General features: G+C 42.6%; 1 protein-coding gene across 1 annotated transcript; it reads left to right on the forward strand.

Moving 5' to 3' along the window:
* Nucleotides 1–26,319, forward strand: LOC141139617 (transmembrane 4 L6 family member 4-like). Its single transcript, XM_073625920.1, has 5 exons — nt 1–469; nt 5,997–6,086; nt 11,445–11,581; nt 21,683–21,872; nt 23,732–26,319. The coding sequence occupies exons 1-5, from the start codon at nt 296–298 to the stop codon at nt 23,747–23,749; spliced, it is 609 nt and encodes a 202-aa protein (XP_073482021.1). The 5' UTR covers nt 1–295; the 3' UTR covers nt 23,750–26,319.
* The last annotated feature ends 700 nt before the right edge of the window (nt 26,320–27,019 follow it).

A 27,019-nucleotide genomic window follows, 5' to 3' on the forward strand; every position in this document is an offset into this window, starting at 1 on the left:
GTTTCAGGGAGGGAAAAGCAGATCGATGAAAGTACCCTGTCCTTTTAAGTAGAATATTAACAGAGAATTTCAGTTGTCATGGTACAAAGTGAAGTTTTTACGTAGGTTATCTAATTTATGGGGCTTCTTCGGCTGTGGACATATAAATAGTCAGGTCACCGTGAAATCAAAGCTGGGAGACCATCATAGCAGCTGGCTGGTTACAATGTGCTTTTGAAGAATATTCTACTTTGGATCTGATCATCTGCAACACTCCAGGCTTTTATAGATTGAAATAACTGTTATTTTTTACAATATGTGCTCTGGAAGCTGTGCTAAATGTCTGGGCATTGCCCTGCTACCTCTAGCTGCCCTCTGCATCCTTGCCAATATCTTGCTGTTTTTTCCTGGAGGAAAAGTTGCTGACAACAATGGACATATATCGGATGAAGTCTGGTATTTTGGTGGAATACTGGGATCTGGAGTATTGGTAAGAGACATAACATTTGCAGAATTTAGTGAAAAAGCACTAGCAGGTAACTATGATTAATTTGTTCATAGTCAAGCCTGGATGAACAGGGGGGGAGGGATTTACTAAAACTGGAACACTCAGAATCAGGTGCAGTTGTGCATGGTAGCCAATCAGCTTCTAACTTCAGTTTGTTCAGTTAAGGTTTGACAAAAAATACCTGGAAGCTGGTTGGTTTCTATGCACAGCTGCACCAGATTTTGCACTCTCCAATTTAGGTAAATCTCCCTGATATGACAATCCTGACATTTTTAGGAACTCTTGTGGGCATGATATACACTATATTGCCAAAAGTATTGGGACGCCTGTCTTTACACTCACAGGAACTTTAATGGCACCCCAGTCTTAGTCCGCAGGGTTCAATATCAAGTTGGCCTACCCTTTGCAGCTATAACAGCTTCAACTCTTCTGGGAAGGCTGTCCACAAGGTTTAGGAATGTATCTATGGGAATATTTGACAATTCTTCTAGAAGTGCATTGTGAGGTCAGGCACTGATGTTGGATGAGAAGGCCTGTTCTGTCGGGTTGAGGTCAGGACTCTGTGCAGGCCAGTCAAGTTCCTCTACTGCAAACTCACTCATCTATGTCTAACCCTTGTCTTGGACCTTGCTTTGTGCACTGCGCAGTCATGTTGGAACAGGAAGGGGCCATCCCCAAACTGTTCCCATAAAGTTGGGAGCATGAAATTGTCCAAAATGTCTTGGTATGCTGACGCCTTAAGAGTTCCCAAGAAGGGTCAAGCCCAACCCCTGAAAAACAACCCCACACCATAATTCCCTCTCCAACAAACTTTACACTTGGCACATGCAGTCAGGCAAGTACCGTTCTTCTGGCAACCGACAAACCCAGACACATCCATAGGATTGCCACACAGAGAGGTGTGATTCGTCACTCCAGAGAACACGTCTCCACTACTCTAGAGTCCAGTGGCGGCATGCTTTACACTAGTGGTTCGCAACCCTGTCCTCAAATACCCCCAACAGGCCACGTTTGCAGGTTTTCCTTTATTTTGTACAGGTGTTTTAAATCAGAGTCAATGGCTTGGTATTTTAGACAGCTATTTTATCTAAGAGAAATTCCCAAAGCGTGGCCTGTCGAGGGTGCTTGAGGACAGGGTTGAGAACCACGGCTTTATACCACTGCAGCCGACACTTTGCATTGCACTTGCTGTTGTAAGGCATGGATGCAGCTGTTCGGACATGGAAATTTATTTCATGAAGCTCTCTACGCGCTGTTGTTGTGCTAATCTAAAGGCCACATGAAGTTTGGAGGTCTGTAGCTATTGACTCTGCAGACAGTTGGTGACTTCTGCACATTGTGAGCTTCCGCATGCGCTGATCCCACTCTGTTACTTCACGTGGCCTATCACTTCATGGCTGAGTTGCTGCTGTTGTTCCCAGTTGCTTCCACTTTGTTATAATTCCACCATCAGTTGACCGTGGAATATTTAGTATCATAGAATCATTGCCTGTAAGGGAAACGGGCAGTGAAGCCTTGTGAAAACACACCAGAACACGTCTTCATGTGCTGATGCACAGCATTACGCCTGTTGTCATTCAATGCAAAGTACATTGCAACATATATTCAAATTTTGCAGTGATGGGTGTTGAACTGCAGATTAAGTACAAATAACTGCTGATTGTCTGATTATGGTCCCAGACCCCAACAATGTTTTTTTTTTTATCCTTGAATGTACATATACAGCATGAGACATTTGAACATTAGGATAATCAGCCCCACTGCAAGAGATGTCTCTGTCCCAGTATTAGTATGCAGCTTAGGGTAAGAGTAGGTTGCTTTCCCCTGAGCCTTCTCACACAGATATTTTACTTTTTTAGAGTATAGCTATATCTTGTTTTAAAAGGAACCTGTCTGGATAACTAGCACCTGTCACAACTAAGGCCTCCATTACGTGCATTCCAGAAGCTGGACTGTTTTTGGGACAGAGCAACCCATGTAGAATTATGCATTGTAATATGCCTGCCCTAGAACTACAACCACATTCAAGGAATGAGAAATGATATAATCCATTGATAGATGAGTATTGGCTGTACTGGGCGCGAGCCAACCTAACTAGTTACTTGAACCATGTTGAACATTTCACATAATTGTCGGCAATTGATATGGCATGTGTTGCACTTTGTTCCTTTTTGGTCCAATCACAGGAATATATTCCTACAAGCCTGAGGGCACATTCAAGCCTCAGTTTATTACCTTTTACAGGAAAGTGAGGGCTTTAACATTAGTAGTGATGAAACAGGCTGATTGTTAAGATAGGTACCAACGTAAAGGGCAACTCCACTTTTGCGGGGAAAAAAATTAGCAAATAAAAAAATAATAATATAGCGTATACAATTGCGACACAAGTCATTGTAATTGAATGTTAATAAAAAATTACCTGTTCTTTTCAATCTGTAACCTCTGTAATTTTCTGAGAATGTAATACAATATGGCTATCTGGAGGTGTTTAGTACACAGAATGTGTACAGAGTTCCCCCAGAAACATAATTCCTACTTGTGTGATTGGCTTTCATCGATTTTCCCTGAAGGCTGCACTAAGACTCCTTCCACACTGGGCCGTCCGTGCGCTGTTTAAGTGGCGCTTTTGCACCGCTTTTCAGCCCCTAGCGGGGCGCTTTTAACCCCCAAAAAGGGGTTAAAAACTCCTGTGTTGCTTCCGAAGCACTTTTCATTTCAACGGGCAGGGGCGTTTTGGGAGAGCTGTATACAGAGCTCCCAAACCGCCCCAAAGATGCTGCTTGCAGGACTTTTTCTAACGTCCCACAAGCGCACTGCCCGGGTGTGAAAGCACTCATTGCAATGAATGGGAGGCAGTTTTAGGGGCTATTTCCAGAGCTAAAACGCCTGAAAACTGTCTCAGTGAGAAAGGGGTCTAAGATACAAGTCAGATTTCAGGCATCCCCTGCAACACAAATGTAATTCCCAAAGGGAAATCACATCTAAAGGGATGCAGGCCCAGCGGCTTTCCTCATTAGTGTCCTGCAAGTGCAGCAGCTGGTTGATAATTATGAAGCCGCTCCCATTAGACACATTTTCCCACGTGAGCACCAAGAAACGTACAAAGATCACCCAGAGGGGAATGTTTTTTTCTCAACAAAAGTGGAGTTACTCTTTAAGCTGGCCATCCTAAATTCAATTACTGGGACAACCTGTCAACCCACTTCCATCGACTAAAAAATCAGGAGCAGGGGTTGATCATTTTCATTCAAACAGGGTCTGCATCCAATCAGATGCAGGCATTGTTTGGGTATTCTGACAGCTACTGCAGCTGGCTAAAAATTGAAAAAAAAATGAAACCATGCTTGTGGTTACCAACGACAATATTGAAAAGCTGTTAACACAATATTTGACATCCCATATTAAACCACTAAAGTAGTTAGTTAAATAGTGTATTATTATTTTTATTATATTATACAGGATTTATATAGCGCCAACAGTTTGCGCAGCGCTTAACAAAATGGAGACAGACATTACAGTTACATTACAATTTGGTACAAGAGGAATCAGAGGGCCCTGCTCGCTAGAGCTTACAATCTAAAAAGGGAGGGTCAATTGATACAAAAGGTAATAGCTGTGGGGGATGAGCAACAGAAAGTAAAACAGTGTGTTAGATAGAAGCAGGATAAGCTTCTTTAAAGAGAAGGGTTTTCAGGGACCATCTAAAGATTGATAGATTAGGGGATAGTCGGACAGATTGGGGTAGGGAGTTCCAGAGGATGGGAGAAGCTCTGCAGAAATCCTGGAGGCGAGCATGGGAGGAGGTGACAAGGAAGCTAGAGAGCAGGAGGTCTTGGGATGACCGAAGAGAGCAGCTTGGTTGGTATTTTGGGACTAGGTTAGTGATGTAGCTGGGTGTAGAGTTATAGACGGCTTTGTAAATTATTGTTAGTACTTTGAATTATTTTATTCGTTGGGTGAGTGGAAGCCAGTGAAGGGATTGGCAGAGAGGGGTGGAGGACACTGAATGGTTAGTAAGGTGGATGAGTCTGGCAGCAGCATTCATTATGGACTGAAGGGGGGATAGTCTATGTAAAGGTAATCCAATGAGGAGTGAGTTGCAGTAATCAAGGCGAGAGATAACCAGGGAGTGAATTAGAAGCTTGGTGGTATCATTAGTTAAAAAGGGGCGTATTCTGTAAATGTTGCGGAGGCTAAGGCGTCATGATTTGGACAGGGATTGGATGTGGGCCTGAAAGGACAGTTCAGAGTCTAAGGTTAGCCCTGGCATGTGGGGACAGACTGATAGATGTGCCATTGATCTTGACAGAGAAGTCAGGGGAGGGGGCATGTGGGGGAGGGAATATTAAGAGCTCAGTTTTAGATAGATTCAGTTTGAGGAAGTGGTGTGACATCCAGGCTGATAAGTCTGTTAGTAAATCACTGATGTGTGAGGAGACTGACGGGGTGAGCTGAGGGGCAGAAGTTTAGCACTGATCAGACTATAGAAATATGAAATTAATACCCAAAAGGGAGCAAATTGGTCCAAACCTCCAATGATTTAAATATGTAAACATAAAGTGAAAAAAAAAACATGTCAATGCGTGTAAATAATATGAAATCTATATATAAAGGTCCACCACGTTCAAATGTGAAACACTGGAGTTGGCTTACTAAAGGCAAATAGACTGTGCACTTTGAAAGTGCAGCATACGCTGCAAGTGCAGTTGCTCCAAAGCTTAGTAAATGAGCAGAAGCTCTGCTGACTTCCATCATCCAATCATGTGCAAGCAAAAATTCAGCTTTTTTAAAATTTTCCTTGCACGTGAATGGGTACTCTTTGTGAAGTGAAGCTTTACCTCATTTACTAGGCTCTTGAGCAACTGCACTTGCAGAGGGCAACTGCACTTTGCAAAGTGTACATTCTATTTGCCTTTAGTAAATCAACCCCACTGTGACGCCAAGATCTTCCATTGTGCTCTCCACTTCGCCTTCACATCAATATAGTGAACAGTATAAAGGTTTACCAGAAAGCCATGACCCCCTGCATTAGAGTGGTCAAGAAACACTTGATGTCATTAAACCTGTATCTATTTAACTCAGTGAGAGATCGCATCCGGTCTGGTAAGTATATGACACAAAAAGAAAAGGGCCAAATGCACCCAAATTGTGTAAATCTTCAAGTATATATTTTATGATAAAATTAATTAAAAACACTCACATAAAACCACAGTAACAGCACTGTACAGAAAATCACACCTCAGGGACACAGTGATGCACTTCTGGTTTGCAGAATGATGTCACAGTGTACCACTCTCAGCTACTAGAATTGCACATAGGTTTATATGTAAAATTCAGACCCTTACGTATATAAACTTCTTATTGTGCATATCACCTGTATTTAAATAAAAAGTTACAAATGCATATGAGAATCATTGTTTCTAGATCACCTAGAAGTTTTGTATTTCGAGACTTGTTTGCTTGGGTATCAATCATTATGTAATAAACGTGTACCATAAATTTGCTTTAGATGGTGTTTCCAGCTTTGGTGTTTCTTGGGCTAAAGAACAATGACTGCTGTGGCTGTTGTGGCAATGAGAAATGTGGAAAGAGATTTGCGGTAAGGGAAAAACCATGCATATGTTATTGAATGATCAATATGCTTTAGTTCTTCCAGAAGAGGATGGGAAAAAAAACAAAAATAGATATGGCCTTCTACTCAAATAACTACCTAGATCAGACCTTCTCAACCAGTGTTCCATGGAACCCTACAGTTCCTCTAGCAGGGATCTCCAAAATACGGCCCTCCAGCTGCTTTGGAACTACACGTCCCATGAGGTATTGTAAAACTTTGACATTCACAAACACGACTAGGCATAATGGGAATTGTAGTTCCTGAACAACTTGAGGGCCATCGTTTGGAGACACTTGCTCTAGAGGTTGGTACGAGTTACTTGAGCTGTGGCTGGTTGAGTTCTTGCTTAAGGGTGACTGCATATTTTCACATCCAATACCACTTGGCAGAGCCAGTAGCATGACACCAATGATCTTTTTAGCTGTCTGTACGAGTGGCATTCTGATCACCACTGTAAGGTTGGCATTCTTTCCACTGACCACCAATGTAAGGGACATTCTTCCCTCAGTCTAACCCGAATTATTTAATTTTAGATGGCGTTCCCAGAGACCTGAAAATTATTTCAAGGGTTCCTCTAGGAATGGACAATTATGCTCTTCTTCACCTCATTGGCCTGAAGTAACTGTAGAAATCTGTGTGGTGTGCAGTATGTAAGAATAGAAGAAAACATATTGCATTAGAACAGGGTCTCAAACTGGCGGCCCTCCAGCTGTTGCAAAACTACAAGTCCCATCATGCCCCTGCGAGACATGCTTGTAACTGACAGCCTTACAATGTCTCATGAGACTTGTAGTTTTACAACAGCTGGAGGGCCGCCAGTTTGAAATCCCTGCATTAGAAGCTGTAGCAAGTCAGGTGTAGGCCCAGCATCGTATTTGGACATTACCTATAGCAGTCTGCATGCAAATGCAGCCTGTCTAGGATTGCCAATCCCACAGACTGACACCCACCCATCGAGACATTTTGATATGCATATAGCTACTCCCAAATCCCAGCCTACTGCTTGCATTGGAGTTAAGGTTTCATCAAAGAAATACTGAGGTAAGGTGCTGTGATGTTTTCAGGAGCGTTTTACAACCCCAGTAGGCTCCCCCAACCAGCCATGATCTGCCTGCAATTGCAGAGATAGACACAGTGACCCATTGATGACATCACTGAGTCTCAAATAAGGCAAGTAATGAAAATGGAAAGATTTTGTTTGAACTGTCATTAGTATGTTAATTAGGTGGAAATAGAGGAACCAAGCAACACAAAAAAAGCAGGCTAAACTTCAGAATGTATGGAGTGAATGGGGATATGATATGATTTTAACATCCTGTATCCTAAGAAATGATTGATTACATTTCTGATGGTCAGCAAAATGTTCTGCTGCAGTGTGCGGTTTCTTTGTAGCTGTGTTGCATGATTATGCCTCTGCTGTACTGGAAGAAATATGGGATTCCTGTTACTTACCTGAAAAGGTCAATTGCCTGGCAGTCACTCTGAAATGTCAGTTTCAGTCCTTTGTGGTCATTGACCCGAAACATGTGCAGTGGTGAAGTCATAGTGAAGCCAGAATATCTGATCTCATACTTGTTCCAGGTCAGTGACCAACGTATAGAAGTCAGTGACAATCAAACAAGCGGTAGCCTGCATATTTTTCCTAATATGGGTTCACCTTAAGGAGACTAATTTAAATATAGGGGAGATTTACAAAAACTGGAGCACTCAGAATCTGGTGCAGCTGTGCATGGTAGCCAATCATCTTCTAACTTCAGTTTGTTCAATTAAGCTTTGACAAAACCTGGAAGCTGAAGAAGTTTGCAAAAATAAAATGTACTTTTCAGGCGCATATATTTTTATCAATTAAATGCATAAACCTTTATTTAGACACATCTAAAAAGCACAACACCATTTAAAATCAAGTCATATGAAAATTTGCATATCCATTCATTGATTTTGAAAAGTGTACTAATTTCACCCATAGGATTTGCTAACTGCAATTAGATTGATATGATGTCCAACTATATGCAAACAGGGGATCCACCAGAGCATTTCTACTAGGGACGAATATTCTCCAGACATACTGGAACCTCCACAGAGGCGGCTCTAGACTTTGCGAGGCCTTAGGCAAAACTTAGACATGAGGCCCCACTGTATTATGAACTGTATTAGGAGGGTACAGTATAGGGGAGTGGACAGTACAGGGGGTAGGTAAGTGGGCATAATAAAGATATATTTTCCTCAAGCAGAGCTGCACAGGGAAGCTGCTCTCACAGATCCTACCTATTCTGGTAGGCTGTCACAAAGAGAGAAATAAAGGGGGATGGGTGGAGAAAGAAAGAAAGAAAGAAAGAAAGAAAGAAAGAAAGAAAGAAAGAAAGAAAGAAAGAAAGAAAGAAAGAAAGAAAGAAAGAAAGAAAGAAAGAAAGAAAGAAAGAAAGAAAGACAAGAAAGAAAGAAAGATGGACAAGAAAGAAAGAAAGAAAGATGGAAAGAAAGAAAGAAAGAAAGAAAGAAAGAAAGAAAGAAAGAAAGAAAGAAAGAAAGAAAGATGGAAGGAAAGAAAGAGAAAAAAAGAAAGAAAGAAAGAAAGATGGAAGGAAAGAAAGAGAAAAAAAGAAAGAAAGAAAGAAAGAAAGAAAGAAAGAAAGAAAGAAAGAAAGAAAGAAAGAAAGAAAGAAAGAAAGAAAGAAAGAAAGAAAGAAAGAAAGAAAGAAAGAAAGAAAGAAAGAAAGAAAGAAAGAAAGAAAGATGAACAGGAAAGAAAGAGAAAGAAAGACAGATGGAAGGAAAGAAAGAAGGAAAGAAAGAAAGAAAGACAGATGGAAGGAAAGAAAGAAGGAAAGAAAGAAAGAAAGAGAAAAAAAGAAAGATGGAAGGAAAGAAAGAGAAAGAAAGACAGATGGAAGGAAAGAAAGAAAGAAAGAAAGAAAGAAAGAAAGAAAGAAAGATGGAAGGAAAGAAAGAGAAAAAAAGAAAGAAAGAAATAAAGAAAGAAAGAAAGAAAGAAAGAAAGAAAGAAAGAAAGAGAAAGATGGACAGGAAAGAAAGAGAAAGAAAGACAGATGGAAGGAAAGAAAGAAGGAAAGAAAGAAAGAAAGACAGATGGAAGGAAAGAAAGAAGGAAAGAAAGAAAGAAAGAGAAAAAAAGAAAGATGGAAGGAAAGAAAGAGAAAGAAAGACAGATGGAAGGAAAGAAAGAGAAAAAAAGAAAGAAAGAAAGAAAGAAAGAAAGAAAGAAAGAAAGAAAGAAAGAAAGAAAGAAAGAAAGAAAGAAAGAAAGAAAGAAAGAAAGGAAGGGGGATGGAGGAAGAAGGAAGGAAAGAGATGGACAGGAAAGAAAGAGAAAGAAAAAAAAAAGAAAGATGGACAGGAAAGAAAGAGAAAGAAAGACAGATGGACAGGAAAGAGAAAGAAAGACAGATGGAAGGAAAGAAAGAGAAAGAAAGAAAGAAAGAAAGAAAGAAAGAAAGAAAGAAAGAAAGAGAGAAAGAAAGACAGATGGACAGGAAAGAAAGACAAAGAAAGACAGATGGAAGGAAAGAAAGAAGGAAAGAAAGAAAGAAAGAGAAAAAAAGAAAGATGGAAGGAAAGAGAAAAAAAGAAAGAAAGAAAGAGAAAGAAAGAAAGAAAGAGAAAGAAAGAGAGGGGGATGGAGGAAGAAGGAAGGAAAGAGAAAAAGAAAGAATGACAAAAAGAATGGAAATAAAGCAAGAAAGAAAGAAAGAGAGGGGGATGGAGAAATAAAGAAAGAAAAAGAAAGAAAGAAAGAAAGAAAGAAAGAAAGAAAGAAAGAAAGAAAGAAAGAAAGAAAGAAAGAAAGAAAGAAAGAAAGAAAGAAAGAAAGAGAGGGGGATGGGGAAAGAATGAAGGAAAGAGAAAGAAAGAGACAAAAAGAATGGAAAGAAAGAGAGAGGGATGGAGGAAGAAGGGAAGGAAGAGCATCCCCTACATCAGTGTACTCACTGGGAGGCAGGAGGGACTGGATGGATGGATGGATGGATGGATCAGACTCCCCTTGTCCTTTTCTCTTTGCTGGGCTTCAGGTTGAATCTTCCCGCCCACACATCCCCTTCTCTGAGGCAGAACAGAGAACACTGCCGAGGAGAGTGGGCGGGGCAGACACAGGAGGAGAGGGCGGGAGGAGGAGGAGCAGAATCTCTCTCTCCTCTTCTGTCTGGCTGTGCGGGCAGCAGGGGGAGGGGGAGATCTGTCAGAGCAGGCTGTACACTGAGCGGCTCTCCCTCCCTGTGATCCGGAGATGTCTGTGAGCTCCGATCACACATCTCACTCGCAGCCTGTTATCTCTCCCTGTAGCAGGGCGAGGGGACTCGGGACGGAGATCTCTGCTGCTGAATGAGGCGGCTCTCTAATTAGGTAAACTAGCCAGCTGTGCGAGGCCCCTATGACTGCGAGGCCTGAGGCCACCGCCTATTTCGCCTAATTAGAGAGCCGCCTCTGTACCTCCATATCTGCTTTTTGGTCCGCATCCATGTCTGATGTTCCCCGTTTCTAATTACCTGCTTTTTGTATTTAGATACCAACCTATACATCTTAAACTCCTGAGGAAGTGCTTTTGAGTTCAAAACTGGTTGAGCAGAAACAATCTACCCTAGGCTGCAGCAGTTGCCGACTGATTGTCACTGTACAGATTATTTATTGGTGTCGTTCACAATTATACCCTATGTCGGGGCAGTTAGCAAATCCTATGGGTGAAATTAGTGTAAATCAATGAATGGATATGCATTTTTTAATATGACTTGATTTTAAATATTGTTCTGCTTTTATATAGATATGTCTAAAGACAGGTGTATGCATTTTATTGATAAAAATATATGTGTTTGAAAAGTCAATTTTCTCTTTGCAAACTTCTTCTTGGATTTGATAGGACACGGCACAGCACTGGTGTACAAAGTGCCACCCTGTGATGTTACTATTTATTCTGTTTATCGAAACCTGGAAGTTGATTGGTTTCTATGCAGAGCTACACCAGATTTTGCATGCTCCAGTTTTAGTAAATCACCCCACAGTGTTATAAAAAATAAAAAAACATAAAAAAATAAACAGCACAAATTTCCTTTATTGTTATTCTCAGTACTGATAAGGACATCATGGGGTTGATTTACTAAAACTTGAGAGTGCAAAATCTGGTGCAGCTCTATAGAAATCAGCTTCCAGGTTTTTTTTTGGTCAAAGCTTAAATGAACAACCTGAAGTTAGAAGCTGATTGGCTATCATACAGAGCTACACCAGATTTTGCACTCTCTAGTTTTGGTAAATCAACCCTATGTTTTCAGACTTTTTGAATATTACCGTACCTGTAGCAAGGAACGTTAACCATGTATCTTTTCTTTTTTTTAGATGTTTTCATCTCTTCTTTTTGCTGCCATTGGGTTTGTGGGAGCCAGCTACAGCTTTATAATAGCTATAGTTGGCATACACAAAGGCCCCAAATGTGATATAGGCTATGGAAACTGGACATATGCTTTTGAAGGGGGGTAAGTAAATATGTTAATGGTCTGAGTAGCGAAATCATTTGGAAGATGGATGTTTTGTTTACAGGGAACTGTTTTGTGTTTTTCTTTGTTTCAGTTCTACAATAAGCTGTCATTTTAAAAATTTAAATGCTTGTATATGCAGGATGAAGTCCTCACATTCTCGAGATTCAGGCGACAAATACAAATACCCAATTTTACATTTATTTACCCAAAATTGTTAAAAAAATAAAAACAATAAAAAAAAGTGTATAGATGTTTAAAGTATATCTAAACCCAAAAACAAATATGTAATATATTGCAACTTACCAATCATTTAGATGTGGTGACTGCATTGGTTTTCTTTTTTTTACGTTCAAAAATTTTTTATTAGAGTTTTCCAAAATTAGAAAGTTAGATAATAGAACACATGGACAGCCTTATGAGATGGTTATTACAATACCGAAGACAAACAGGGACCAAAGAAGAATTTCTCACTATAAGCTATCAGAGGTCTCATTTCAGAAGATATAACAATTATGAGAAAGGAAAATAATAACATCCATGTAACCATAAATCCCCCAAAAAAAAAAATAATTGAAAGAGGAGGATAGAATAATTCCACAGAAGGAGGCCAAAAGAAAAGGGAAAGAGAAGAGAAGCAGAGAGGATGAAGGATAAAACAGGAGACCTAGGGATTGCAGTCAGAGTAAGTGGCTGGCAATTACATTTGGGAAGGAGGTAGGGGTACCTTCATATAGGTTGCCCATAGTTCCCAAGTTTACGCGAACAAAGCTTTTTTATCATTGATCACTCTAGCAACTGGTTATTGGACCATAATCCAGGACACCCTGTGTTTCAAATGGCAGATGGAGACAGAGGATGACTTCTAGGATCCTGCAATAGTGATTTTGGCTGCCAAAAGTATAAAGTAAACCAAGCACCGCATAGAGCGTGATAATCTTAGTGGGGAGTCATTGAGCAGAGCAATATTTTTTATTATTATATAGGATTTATATAGCGCTAACAGTTTGCGCAGTGCATAACAAAATGAAGGCAGACATTACAGTTACATTACAATTTTGTACAAGAGGAATCAGAGGGCCCTACTTGTTTCAGCTTACAATCTACGAGGGAGGGTTAATTTATACAAAAGGTAATAGCTGTGGGGAATGAGCTGATGGAGAAAGTAAAACAATGCATCAGTTAGAAGCAGGATAAGCTTCTTTAAAGAGAAAGGTTTTCAGGGATCGTCTAAAGATGGATAGATTAGGGGACAGTGGGACAAATTGGCAGTGGCGTATCTAATGTATGGCAGCCATGGCAAGTGCCATGGGTGCCGGGTGCTGTCCCCCGCACAAAAAAACCCCCCACCCCTCATCCTGCGGCCGCTTCCCGGACGAATAAAGTCCCTGGCGCTGCGACCGGCCTGCTGGAGCGCGGCCCCGGTGTTCTGTCAGATAGCCACTACCCGACCTGGGCTGTTGGACTTGGCTTAGGCTGAGGGAGGCTCTGTCAGCAGGGAGCCCTGACCCTGCCCCGCCCCGCCCCATGTAGTCTATGTGTTTAGAGCAGAGTGGGTACACTGAGATCGCCTCTCCTGGACTTCTGAGAGCCCCGTCCTGGACCGTGAAAATCCCTGCCCCTACCGCCGTAAGCCCCACCCCCTACTGCCAAAAGCTCCACCCCTGGACCTCTGAGAGCGGAAGGTGACCCCGGTTGGCCAGGTAGGTCTTTCTGCCAATATACACCGTAGACTCACTGTTACGCTACACCCTCCCTGACAATGTTGTTTACCCCCCTGTATAGCTGTGCATTGCTGAATGTTAGAATTTAAAAAATGGCTACTTGATCATCTCCTGTAGTCGCATCCGCAGTCTTTTCATCTCCTGTAGTCGCATTCGCAGTCTTGTCATCTCCTTAGTCGCATCCGCAGTCTGGACATCTCCTGTAGTCCCATCCACAGTCTTGTCATCTGTAGTCGCATTCGCAGTCTCTGGATATTTCCTGTAGCCGCATCCGCCGTCTCTGGTCATCTCCTGTAGTCGCATCTGCAGTCTGGTCATCTGTAGTAGCATTCGCAGTTTCTGATTATTTCCTGTATTCGCATCCGCAGTCTGGTCATCTCCTGTAGTCGCATCCGCAGTCTCTGGTCATCTCCTGTAGTCGCAATCGCAGTCTGGCCATCTCCTGTAGTCGCATCCACAGTCTCTGGTCATCTTCTGTAGTCGCAATCGCAGTGTGGTCATCTCCTGTAGTCGCATCTGCAGTCTCTGGTCATCTTCTGTAGTTGCAATCGCAGTCTCTGGTCATCTCCTGTAGTCACATCTGCAGTCTGGTCATCTCCTGTAGTCGCAGTCGCAGTCTCTGGTCATCTCCTGTAGTCGCAATCGCAGTCTCTGGTCATCTCCTGTAGTCACATCCACAGTCTGGTCATCTGTAGTTGCATTCGCAGTCTTTGGTTATTTCCTGTAGTCGCATCTGCAGTCTGGTCATCTCCTGTAGTCACAATCGCAGTCTCTGGTCATCTCCTGTAGTCGCATCTGCAGTCTGGTCATCTGTAGTCGCATTCGCAGTCTTTGGTTATTTCCTGTAGTCACAGTCGCAGTCTCTGGTCATCTCCTGTAGTCGCAATTGCAGTCTCTGGTCATCTCCTGTAGTCGCATCCGCAGTCTGGTCATCTGTAGTCGCATTCGCAGTCTTTGGTTATTTCCTGTAGTCGCATCTGCAGTCTCTCGTCATCTCCTGTAGTCGCATCTGCAGTCTGGTCATCTCCTGTAGTCACATGAGCAGTCTGGTCATCTACTGTAGTCACATCCGTAGTCTCTGGTCATCTCCTGTAATGGCATCTGCAGTCTGGTCATCTCCTATAGTCGCAATCGCAGTCTCTGGTCATCTCCTGTAGTCGCATCTGCAGTCTACTTAAAAGTAGTACCTGCTGTTACACTGCACAAATCACTTTATTACACTTTATTTATGATATCTATGGCTATGCATATTTATTGAATCCATATTAAGCACTATATTTGATTGTCTGCTTGCTTCTGCTTGTGCCTGGCACACACGCACAATCGCACATGATGATGACTTAAAAGTTTTAAGTCATCATCATGTGCAATTGTGTGTGTGACAAACAGAAGCAGCCAATCAAATATAGTGTTCAATATGGATTAAATAAATAGATATCATAAATAAAGTAATAAAGTGATTTGTGCAACAAGCTCATTAAACAGTCCACATTCAGTGAAAGTTCATGTACTGCAAACTTTGGACAAAGAGTATAAAGTGAGGGAGATATCTGTAGAGCGGAGATCTCAAGACGAATTGTCTCAATCTTATTTTTGAAGTGATTAGCAATCTCCTGGGCAGTGAGTAAGTTGGTGTGTGGAGGTAATGGAGGACGAAGTAGAGCGTTAAAGGTAGAAAAGAGTTGACGGGGACTGCGTGAGAGGGTGTTAATAAGAGTGATAAAGTAGGTCCGTTTGGCAGTGTGGAGGCAGGAATGGTATTTTTGGAGGGCAGATTTATATTTGCTGAAATCTTGCTGTGACTTACGCCACAGATGCTCAAGAGCACGGGTCTGTTTTCTGCTTTTGGTATTGTCTATCTGCCAGGGTTGTAGCGTTTGGGACCTGATTCTGTGCATAGTGAGGGGGGCCAAGGTATCCAGGGTGGATGACAGTGAACTTTTGTAGAGAGAAGTGGCCAGGTTGAGGCAGGACAAGGATGAGATTTTGTCATAGAGACAATCTGTAGCAGAAAAAAGAAGAGAAGGGTTAAGATGGCAAAGGTTTCTATTGGTAATTGTTTGGTAGTTGGAAGGCAGGGAGGAGGAAGATAAGGAGAGAGTGAAACTAATAAAGTGGTGATCAGAGTGAGGAAAAGGAATGCTGGAGAGGTTGCGTGGAGTGCATAGGTAAGAGAATATAAGGTCAAGGCAGTTGCCAACAGAGAGAGTAGAAGTGTTTGTCCATTGATTTAGGTCAAAAGAGGAGGTTAGGCTCAGAAAGTTAGAAGTAGCAGGAGTGTTAAGATTAACAGGGATGTTGAAGTCACCAAAAATGATTGTTTGAATTTCAGAAGAGAGAATGTAGGGTAGCCAGGCAGAGAAGTCGTCAAGGAAGCTTGATACCAGTACAGGGGGCCGATAGATCACAGCAATTCTCAACGAAACTGAAGAAAATAGACTAATACAGTGAGTTTCAAATGAGGAGAGAGACAGAGAGGGGTGTGGATGAAGAACCTAAAAAGTGCTTTGAGGTCATAGGAGGATTCCAACACCACCTCCTTTCTTCTCACTAGGCCTGGGAGAGTGAGTCCACAGGAGGCCACCATGGGAGAGGGCAGCAAGAGAAGGAAAGTCAAATTCTTGAAGCCATGTCTCCGTAATTGCAAGTAGGTTGAAGGAGTTTGTGATAAATAGGTCATGGATGGTGGTAAGTTTGTGCAAACAGAGCGGGCATTCCAAAGAGCACAGGAGAAGGGGAGGCTGGTTCTAGGCAGAAGAGGAAGTGGATTGTGGCTGCTGTCAGAGGATAGGGGGTGCTGGGTATGTTGGCCAAAGGTAAATGATGGTGGTCCAGGATTTGGGGAAATATCCCCAGACGTTAGGAGAAGCAGAAGGGTGAGAGAGGTGATATGGGAGTGCAACTTATGTGGGGGGACACTTCCCAGTGTTCTGGATGTTTTGTTTGGTATGTGGGTTCAGAATTAGCAGGAGCTGATGAGTGCAGTAATACTGTGAAGACAGGAGAGAGGGTGATATATGTAAGCTGTGGGTCGGAGAAGAGGGGGAAGAAAAGAGAGTTTAAGGAGAGAGGATGCAACTGTGAGAAGGAAAAGTAGGGAGTGCATGATACAGAGAGGTGAGTTTGAAAAGCAGACTGGATGAGAGATGAAAAAGTTCTATGAGCAATCAGGTCATCTTTAGTCTGTTTAGTGTGTTGCAGTAGTCGCTTGTGGATGTGCGCTTTGTGCATTAGCTGAAGTGCTGAGTCGAAGTGTAATATGGACCTGTTAAACAATCAGGGGAACCTGTAAATTTGTGAAGCATACAGAAGACCTTGTTCCAAAAACTGCAGATCCTGGGGCATTCCCAACAAAAGTAGAGCATAGTGACATGCAGGGAGCATCCGCTGAAACACTCTGAAGATGCCGTTGGGTACATTCTGGCCAGACAAGCAGGGACCAAATACCACCTTAATACTAGCCTCTATCAGAGAGACATTTATTATCTCCTTGTAGCAAACCTGGAGTCTGGCATACCAGTCCTCTGGCTCAAGTTCACATGCAAGGTTCCTCTCCCAGGCCAGAATGTACCCAATGGGTATCAGTGGAACGATGGATACCAGTTGGGTGTAAGTTTTTGAGGCGAGGCCAGCAAGGATGCATTTTCCATGGAGATACCACCCCTGGAGCCCTGATCTTGAGTACACCACTTCTCATAGGCCATCAAAGAGGGTGGGTCTGAGGAGGAACGTATTGTCCACAAAAAAACAGCTATTTGCGTAAAATGGAAACATTCAGCAGGGGCATTTATAAATTGGTGGTGTAATGAGAAAGTGTGAACAGGCCTCTATGTGTGAAAAATTGGCCTATACGATACAAACCTTTATCAGTCCACCATTTAAAAGCTTTGATGTCCTGACCTGGAGGGAATTTAGGATTATAGAATAGGTGATCCAAGGGGCAAAGTTGGAGACCAGCATAGGGAGAATATGTAAGCGGTCCCGGGGTGCAAAAGAGTGAGATAGCATAGGTGCTAACACGGGGGGCAGGTCTGTCCCTGGGAGGGCGTCACATTAAAAAGTCAATTTCATGGGGTGGTATTGCCTTTCTTTCCATGGATAGCCAGTCGGGGTGCTCACATTGTGAATATACCACCAAAAATTGGATTAATAGTGCCCCTTTGTAATAAGTCCAAAGATCAGGGACCCCAAGCCCACCTTTAGATCTAGGTTTGTATAGAGTGGCATGAGGCAGCCTATGTTCCTTAGGACCCCAAATAAATTTGAGAATTTTAGATAAGATCTGAGCCATAGCTGTTTTACGGAGTAGGATTGGTAACGAGGGAGAATAAATAAAGTAGTTTGGGTAGCACCGTCATTTTGATTGCATGCATCCTCCTGAACCCTGATAGATCATACATAGTCCACCCCAAAAGGAGGTAATTTAAACAACGGAAGACAGGGGGGTAGTTGGCTCTATACAATGAGGTATAAGAAGCAGCCAGGTGAATGCCCAGTTTTCTTTTTTTAAGCTTTTTTCCCTTTATTTTCACTTGATGATTCTGATAACAAAGAAACACTTGAAAAAATGTTCAGGTTTTAGAAAACCTCTCTAAAAATTACAGTATTTCTACAGTTTGTGGTTCATTTGGGTGATTGGTAGGCTGTAAAGGCTTTTAAATGAAATAATAAAGAATTGGGGTGTACTTAAACCCTCTACACAAGAAAATGATCTTCAGTGATGACCAATTTAACAAATAATAAATATTGCCAGAAAAAAACTCAGTTTAACTACTTCAGCTCCAGAAGGTTTACCCTCCTTCATGACCAGGCCATTTTTTGCGCTATGGCACTGCGATATTTTAACTGACAATTGAACAGTCGTGCAACGCTGTACCCAAATAAAATGTATGTCCTTTTTTTCCCACAAATAGAGCTGTCGGTGGTATTCGATCACCTCTGTGGTTTTTATTTCTTGCGCTTTAAACAAAAAAGGCCCAAATTTTTGAAAAAAAAAACCCAATATTGTTTTCATCAATTTAGGCCAATATGTATTCTGCTACATATTTTTGCTAAAAAAATTCCAATAAGCCTATAATGATTGGTTTGCGCAAAAGTTACAATAGCGTCTACAAACTATTTGATAGATTTATAGATTTTTTTTTACTATTAATGGCGGCGATAAGTGATTTTTAGCAGCACTGCAACATTGCGGCGGACAAATCTGACACAAAGTGACACTTTTTGGGGTGTAATATGGACCTGTTAAGCAATCGAGGGAACCTGTAAATTTATGAGGCATACAGAAGACCTCGATCCAATAACTGTGGATCCTGGGGGATTCCCAACAAAAGTAGAGCATAGTGCCACGCAGGGAGCATCCCCTGAAGCACTCTGATGATGGCGCTGGGTATATTCTGGCCAGGCGCGCAGGGACCAAATACCACCTTAATACTAGCCTCTATCAGAGAGACATTTATTATCCCCTTGTAGCAAACCTAAGCATATTAAGATTGGTTTGCGCAAGAGTTATTGCACCTACAAATTATGGGATAGATTTATGGATTTATGGATTTTTTTTTTACTAGTAATTGTGGTGATAAATGATTTTTTTACTAGTAATGGCGGCGATAAGTGATTTTTAGCGGCACTGCAACATTGCGGTGGACAAATCTGACATGAAGTACACTATCTGACACTTGGGGACCAGTGACACTAATACAGTGATCAGTGCTAAAAAAAATGCACTGTCACTGTACTAAAGACACTGGCAGGGAAGGGGTTAACATTAGGGGCGATCAAAGGGTTAACTGTGTTCCCTGGTAGTGTTTTCTAGCTGTGTGGGTCGTGCATTTACTGTGGAAAGACAGAGATCAGTGTCCCTGCTTAGCAGGAACACAAGATCCTTGTCTTCCTCTTTTAAAGAACGGCGATCTGCCTTGTTTACACTGGCAGACCACCGCTCTGCTGATCTCCAGAATGATCGGTGGGTTCCGGCGGACAACCCACTCCCGATGTGTCCAATCACAGCGGGAGTGGGTTGCCAGCGGCGCGTGCACACGCCCCAGACCCGGAAATGTCAGATCAAGTACTAGGTACGTGATCTAGCACAGAGTGGCCGCCCTGACGCAGTATATCTGCATGGGGCGGTCGCTAAGCGGTTAATGACCTCTTACATTGGTGGTCAGTGATCAGTGTGGACAAGAAATCTACCACTGCTCTTCCCTCAAGGAACCTCTAGCAACCTCTGGAGTAACCCAAGGGTTCCACAGAACCCTGGTTTTGAAAGGTAGCTCTATTGTATAAGAACAACAGAAAGGGAGAGGACTTCAGAAACCTCCCCCTCTCCTCTTCTGATTAAAGTGGAACTTTAGCCAGAAAATAAATCCTGCTAGATGATTTCATGCTGGCCCCTTTAGTAGGTATAGCATTGTAAAATATTAAAAATAAGAGCCTATACTATTTCAAATCCAGTAATACACTGTCTCACCCTGCTCTGCACAGCCTCAGTTTCTCTCTATCTTTAGAGCTGTTGCCCTTGAATTGAATGTTCATTTCTCTACCATAAGCCATCTCCAAAGTCGTTTCAGAGAATTTGGCAGTACATCCAACCAGGCTCACAACCGCAGACCACGTGTAACCACACCAGCCCAGGACCTCCACATCCAGCATCTTCACCTCAAAGATCATCTGAGATCAGCCACCCGGACAGCTGCTGCAACAATCGGTTTGCATAACCAAAGAATTTCTGCACAAACTGTCAGAAACCGTCTCAGGGAAGCACATCTACATTCTCGTCGTCCTCATCGGGGTCTCGACCTGATTACAGTTTGTCGTCGTAACCGACTTGAGTGGACAAATGCTCACATTTGATGGCGTCTAGCACTTTGGAGAGGTGTTCTCTTCTTGGATGAATCCCGGTTTTCACTGTACAGGGCAGATGGCAGACAGCGTGTATGGTGTCGTGTGTGTGAGCGGTTTGCTGATGTCAACGTTGTGGATCGAGTGGCCCATGGTGACGGTGGGGTTATGGTATGGGCAGGCGTATGCTATGGACAATGAACACAGGTGCATTTTATTGATGCCATTTTGAATGCACAGAGATACCGTGACGAGATCCTGAGGCCCATTGTTGTGCCATTCATCCACGACCATCACCTCATGTTGCAGCATGATAATGCACGGCCACATGTTGCAAGAATCTGTACACAATTCCTGGAAGCTGAAAATATCCCAGTTCTTGCATGGCCAGCATATTCACCGGACATGTCACTCATTGAGCATGTTTGGGATGCTCTGGATCAGCGTATACAACAGCGTATTGCAGTTCCTGCCAATATCCAGCAAATTCGCACAGCCATTGAAGAGGAATGGACCAACATTCCACAGGCCACAATCAACTGGTTTTCGGACCCCCCCGGACCCACCCCCCAATACAGTAAAACTGCACATTTTAGAGTGGCCTTTTATTGTGGCCAGCTTAAGGCACACCTGTACAATAATCATGCTGTCTAATCAGCATTTTGATATGCCACACCTGTGAGGTGGATGGATTATCTCGGCAAAGGAGAAGTGCTCACTAAGGCCCCTTTCACACGATCGGACTGTTCAGGTCCGCCTGTCAGTTTTGACGGCGGACCTGAACGGGCGCTCCATGTTAGCCTATGGAGCGACGGATGTCAGCGGAGACATGTCCGCTGACATCTGACTCCGTCCGATCCGCTAAAAGCAGACGGATGGCCCTACGTCCAGATCTGTCGCTGGCGGATCAGATCAGGTGAGATCTGATGAAAACGGACATGCTGTCCATTTTCATCCGATCCCTCCATAGGCGGCAGCGGCGCCTGACAAGCCCCTCCCCGCTCAGTGAGCAGAGAGTGACCTGTCATCCGCCGGCTCAGCGGAGATCAACGGACTGATCTCCCGCTGAGCCAGTGGACCGAGGCGGGCTCCGTGGAGACGGAGTCCGCCTCGTGTGAATGAGGCCTTACACAGATTTAGACAAATTTGTGAACAATATTTGAGAGAAATAGGCCTTTTGTATACTTAGAAAAAGTGGTCGATTTTGAGTTCAGCTCATGATAAATAGGGGCAAACACAAAAGCGTTGTGTTTATAATTTTGCTCAGTGTATATGTTAAGTACTCCAAATAACAACAAACATTTTTTTTATTTTTTTTATTTAATGTTGTCAGTGATTGTTTGACATGAACCTTTTATTTAGATTTTTTGTTTTTCAAAAATATATCATAAACGATTCTTCAAAATATTGAAATATTGAAATATCTCTAGTTTCATACAGTATAAACATTGAGAACACCAAATGATAATTATTATTTTTTTAAATCCCAAACAAATGAAATAACTACAATGCATAACTACAATTATGTTTTTTAAAGAAACCACCTGGGGGACCCAAGCATATGGAGTAAGTGTCTCGAACCTCCTGAAATTGTGCCGTGGAACCTGACTCTTTTCAGTTTGCTGCTCATCATGAGTGCGGTCCAGGCTGTTCTCTGTGCTATCCAAGCTATTAATGGCATCCTTGGGACGTTTTGTGGAGACTGCAGGTGCTCTGGATGTTGTGGGGTAGGTCAAATCATTTATCATTATATTAGTGTCAACAGTTATTTATCATCTACCATCCAATATTTATTTGTAACAAGTGTAGCAATATTTATTTGTAGTGATTTTTGAAAAGACAAATGCTGAAGCAGATCTTCATTAAAAAAACAACCTGCTAACAGTATAATTTTGCTTTCATCTATGTGAACTTTAGTGAAATTTGAATAAAATATATTAAATTAAATGTCATATTTCTGGTATGGAGAGCCCAGCCCTTTCAAGCGCATGCTATGATTTTCCTTGGCATTGCCTTAAAAAATAGTTTTACTTACCTGATCCTCCTCTCTCTCAGTAGATGGTGCTCCCCCACACCGTGGTGGACTGTCATCACATCCAATGCAGGGCTATTGACCCTGCTTTAGTCTTGAAGATGTCAGGGCCCTAGACTGCTAGAGTGTGGGGGAGAAGAGGCTGTGGGGACCAGTCTAGCTGCAAGGAGGAGCAGAGGATTGGGTAATTCAATTCTCTTTTTTTTGTTCACCTAGACCCACAGGCGTGAGAATAGAGGAGACATAATTGGTGTGGACCTGGGAATTAGCTATCACTGCCAACATATGGCCAGCTTTTTCTCCTTTCTCAAAATATTGACATTTGGAAAAAACTGTGCACGATCAGCTTTGTTCAAAGCCATCCATTTGTATAGTAGTTGTACATACTTCCAATTTGAATGGTTAGAGGGAATAGGGTTCTGAACATACTGGGCTTCTTTTTGTTGCACCTCTGCTGCAAGAAGAGTTTCCCACTCTCTACTAGATTTCTTATAGGCACTAATAACTTTATTCAGTAAACCTCTTAAGAAAACCTTCATAGTATCCCACACCACCTGTGTATAGGCAGACTGAGCATTATGAAGAAATAATTAAGTTAGGGCCTGACGTAAGGAGTTACCCCACGGTAATACTCGTAACCAAAAGGCATTAAAATGCCAATTGGGCTTAATGCGTGAATTTCTCCTCTACATGCGTTCTGGGAGGCCAAGAATCCCCATGTTGTCCCTACAAAGTCTATTTGTGAAGTCAATCAAGGGTTTAGAGTGGTGATTACCATCACTTTAAAGTCACACTGCATAGGGGCCATCTCATCCTCAATATTCCTAACCTGACCCTCTAAGGCAAAGGGTACGGGAGTACCTTCTGCATATCATGGCGCATGATAGTGACCTCCTCACGTATGTGTTGAAACTGGGTGGACAGAGTGGAAAAGGTGGTGTTACAAGACTGCGCGGCCATAAACACATCCTTAAGAGTCGATTCTCCTGTCTGAGCAGGCTGTGTGCGCCAAGTGCTGGCTTCATCTTCCTCCCTGGCTGCAGTCTCCTAGTCTGTGTGCCCAGCTCCCTCCTGTTACTTCAGTATGATCTTTAGCCATTGGTTGCACTATGGTTCCAGGCTCCGTAAAAGCAGATGCTAGCAAGCAAGGTGGAACAATAAAATGTGAGGCTGGAACTCAGGCGAATTGCTCTAGTTTCACCGCCGCTTCCATGCCAATCTTTGGCTTGAAAGCGTGGTGGGAGTGGGATGGCACCATCTTGTGAGCCAGGGGTCTGGCGCCACTCCGTCCTCTTTATTTCTCTGTGTCATCACTCTGGTGACCGGTCCATGCTGCAGGGTAATCCACGGAGGTAAGCCGCAGGTAGTCGAGTTATAAAAGGGCAAAGCAAGCCTCAGGGATAGTCTTCATATTAACAACTATTTTGTATACCACTGTGGACAACCCTTTAAATTCTACTTTTCTTCATACATTTTTATTATTAATCTTTTAATAATGAATTAGTATTATTATAAGTACCATACCCTCATAACCTTTTCTTACTTCTCACACAGGGAGAAGGAACCGTTTAACACCCAGGGATTATGAACTGCTGTAAGAGACTGTTTGAGTGTCAATTTACCATCAACACAAGGAAGTTTAGGAATGAAGAGCCCAGAAACAGCTCTGACTATATCATAGCATTGTGTACTTAACTTTAAAATGATGTAGAGGCACTCTTATTGTATAGCTCTAGAACCTCTCAATGCTCAGCACCACCCTTCCCTATATCCAAATACAGATTGAATAAACTCTAGTTGAATCTACCCCAGTATGGATGGTCCAGATATGCAATGCTTAACTCCCGGGATCTGGCCATGACTCTAATGCCCCATACACACGATCAGAAATTCTGCCAGCAAGTCAGATGTGAGCTTTTGGTCAGAAATTGCGACCATGTGTATGCTCCATCGGACTTTTGCTGGCAGAATTCCAGCCAGGAAAAGAATGAGAGCATGTTCTCTATTTTTCGGTCGGAAAAATTTCCTATCCGAAAATGCGTTCGTCTGTATGCAATTCGGACACGCAAAAATCACGCATGCTTGGAAACAATCTGACGCATGCTCAGAAGCATTGAACTTAATTTTCTCGGCTCGTCGTAGTGTTGTACGTCACCGCGTTCTTGGCAGTCAAAAGTTCAGAGAACTTTTGTGTGACCGTGTGTATGCAAGGCAAGCTTGAGCGGAATTCCGTCGGAAAAACCACCCAAGTTTTTTCCAACGGAAAATCCACTCGTGTGTACGGGGCATTATGTTTGTGGTATTATCTTTTCTGATATTTATTTGCAAAGATATTCAGATTGACATTCAGGTATCTTTTGCCACGTGCCTTGCTATGAAAATTGACATAATTTCTGTCTGTTTTCCCCCTACCTCATTCTTAATGAAGGCAAAGGTTGTGGACTTTATCACAAAAAAAAAGTATTAATATGTCATTAATGCAGTATGGGAAGCTGAAAGCAAGAAGCAAACTAGTTGCAAGCTAGTTTCTTTCTGATACTTCTAGCTCTCTGAGAACGGATACATTGCTCTAAGGAGCAGGGCCCTCTGATTCCTACTGTATCAAATTGTATTGTATTTGTACTGTCTACCCTCAAGTTGTAAAGCGCTACGTAAACTGTTGGCGCTATATAAATACTGTATAATAATAATAATAATTACTAAAGCCCAGTTGAAGTTTCAGTTTTTGCTGTCGGATAGACATTGGACTAACAACCTCCATCTCCATTGTCTTACCTTTGCTTTCCATTTACAGCAGTTGTGCAGGGTCTAAATATGACTGTGCAGTCCAATAGGCACCAGCGTAAGAACTTGTACACTCAGTAATCAGCACTCAGTAACAAAACCAGTCAGCTACATCTAATCTTTTCCTCTACAATTTAACTATGTGTGGGGAATGGCTTTTTCTCTGCTATGCCAACACAGCACTGAAGTGGGAGACCAGAGAGCATTTTGACCAGTGGCGGCTGGTGCTCAAAACTTTTAGGGGGGCGCAAAAAATTTTTGAAAAAAAAAAACAATTGCAGCCACTGTGCCATCAAACGCAGCCACTGTGCTCATCAAACGCTGCCACTGTGCCATCAAATGCTGCCCGTGTCCATCAAATGCAGCCACTGTGCCATCAATTGAATTGCAGCCACTGTGCCATCAACTGCAGCCAGCGTGCCCATCATATGCTGCCAGTGTGCTCATCATATGCTGCCAGTGTGCCCATCATATGCAGCCAGTGTGCCCATCAAATGCTGCCAGTGTGCCCTTGAATGCCGCCAGTGTGACCCCCACTTTTCGCCGTTTGCCCAGCACTTACCCTGTCTTGGTGGGGCTGTGGGTGACAGCGACAAGCGGGGTCCTCCATGCGTCTCCTGCCGTCCTCAATTCTTGTCCTCTCCTCTTGATAGGCCTTCAATAGTGGCGCCTGTCGTTTCAGTCTATCAGGTGACAGATAACAGACCCGAGCACCTCATTGGCGGAGAGGCGGTTCAGTGTTAGGAAAGCAAATATTCATTCGCTTTCCTAACACAGCTGAGTGAACTGCAAGCGCCAAGCATGGCGCTCGCTGTTTACCTTTTTTGATGTCTATTAGAGCCTATGGCTCTAATCAGGTGCTTCAAAAAAAAAATACCCCTGCAATGCATGAATCTATCCATTGGGCATAGAGGGGTGGCTGGAGAGAGGGGGGTGGCGCTCATGCGCCCTTATGGATGCACTGCCACTGATTTTGACTGACAGAAAAAGGTATTTAACTGTTTTGTACCGTTGTACATTTTTAAATACCACAGCAGAAATAGCCACTGGGAGCCAGTGTATCCATTAATAGTGTACCACGCTATCACAGACACAGTGTACAGAGCTGTTCCAAGCAGCTCTATGCCTTGTAATTAAAAAATGTGCCACTGTTTACATTCAAGATCTCTACCTTCTTCTTACAAAGGAAGAAGAGGAATCATAGTAATTTATGAATGGAGAATGAATGGATGGATCAACAGACACAGGGATTTTTTAACCCAGATACCCAACCCCCCTCCCACTCCCCTCTACACATCTAATCTCCAGTCTCTGTATATGACCTGTGTATTAACCCTTCACCTCCCTTACACTGCACATTAACCCCTGCAATCCCATCCTCCCAAAGTATGTGACCTGTACATTTACCCTTTTACCTCCTCCTCTCTCTGTGCATTACCAAGCTCAATATTTTAACCACCTTAATACCAACATGTTTCAAATACCAGTTGTGGAAGTTGTGGAAATTGGGATGTCTACTTTCCAAAAAGCATTTATTTTGAAAGTAAATAAGGTGGCCTGTTAGGTGCTGTTTCTAAGCCTCAGATCCTGCCAGCATCCCTATGAATACATAGATGCACATGATTTGAACCCCGATGGGACATTTTAGGTAGAATACACAAATGCAATAAAGTAAAAAGTACAATAACTTTATTTGCATACAGCAATAAAAAACAACCAAAAGGTCATATTGTTAATATAGTCAATTAAAAACAATTGGCATAATACTATACAATACTTGAGCAGACACCCTGCTACTCTTGGTACTAGAGCACCAGACCGGCCCTTTGTGGTGTATGGCCAGATCCTTTGAGGTGTTCACAGGACATCCCAACGTGTTTCGTAACTATGTTTATTCCTTCTTAAGGGAAAGAGGAGGGTGCACAAGTCTATAATATAATTGCAATGTTGTAAGTATATACATAATTAATGTCATAACAACAGGTGGTTTACATTAAGGCTGATATTCATCTTGTACTCACATTGTATCATTGTAAGGAAGCATATATTAGCAAGCTC

Source organism: Aquarana catesbeiana, linkage group LG04 (assembly GCF_042186555.1).
Source record: "Aquarana catesbeiana isolate 2022-GZ linkage group LG04, ASM4218655v1, whole genome shotgun sequence".
Lineage (NCBI taxonomy): Eukaryota > Metazoa > Chordata > Amphibia > Anura > Ranidae > Aquarana > Aquarana catesbeiana.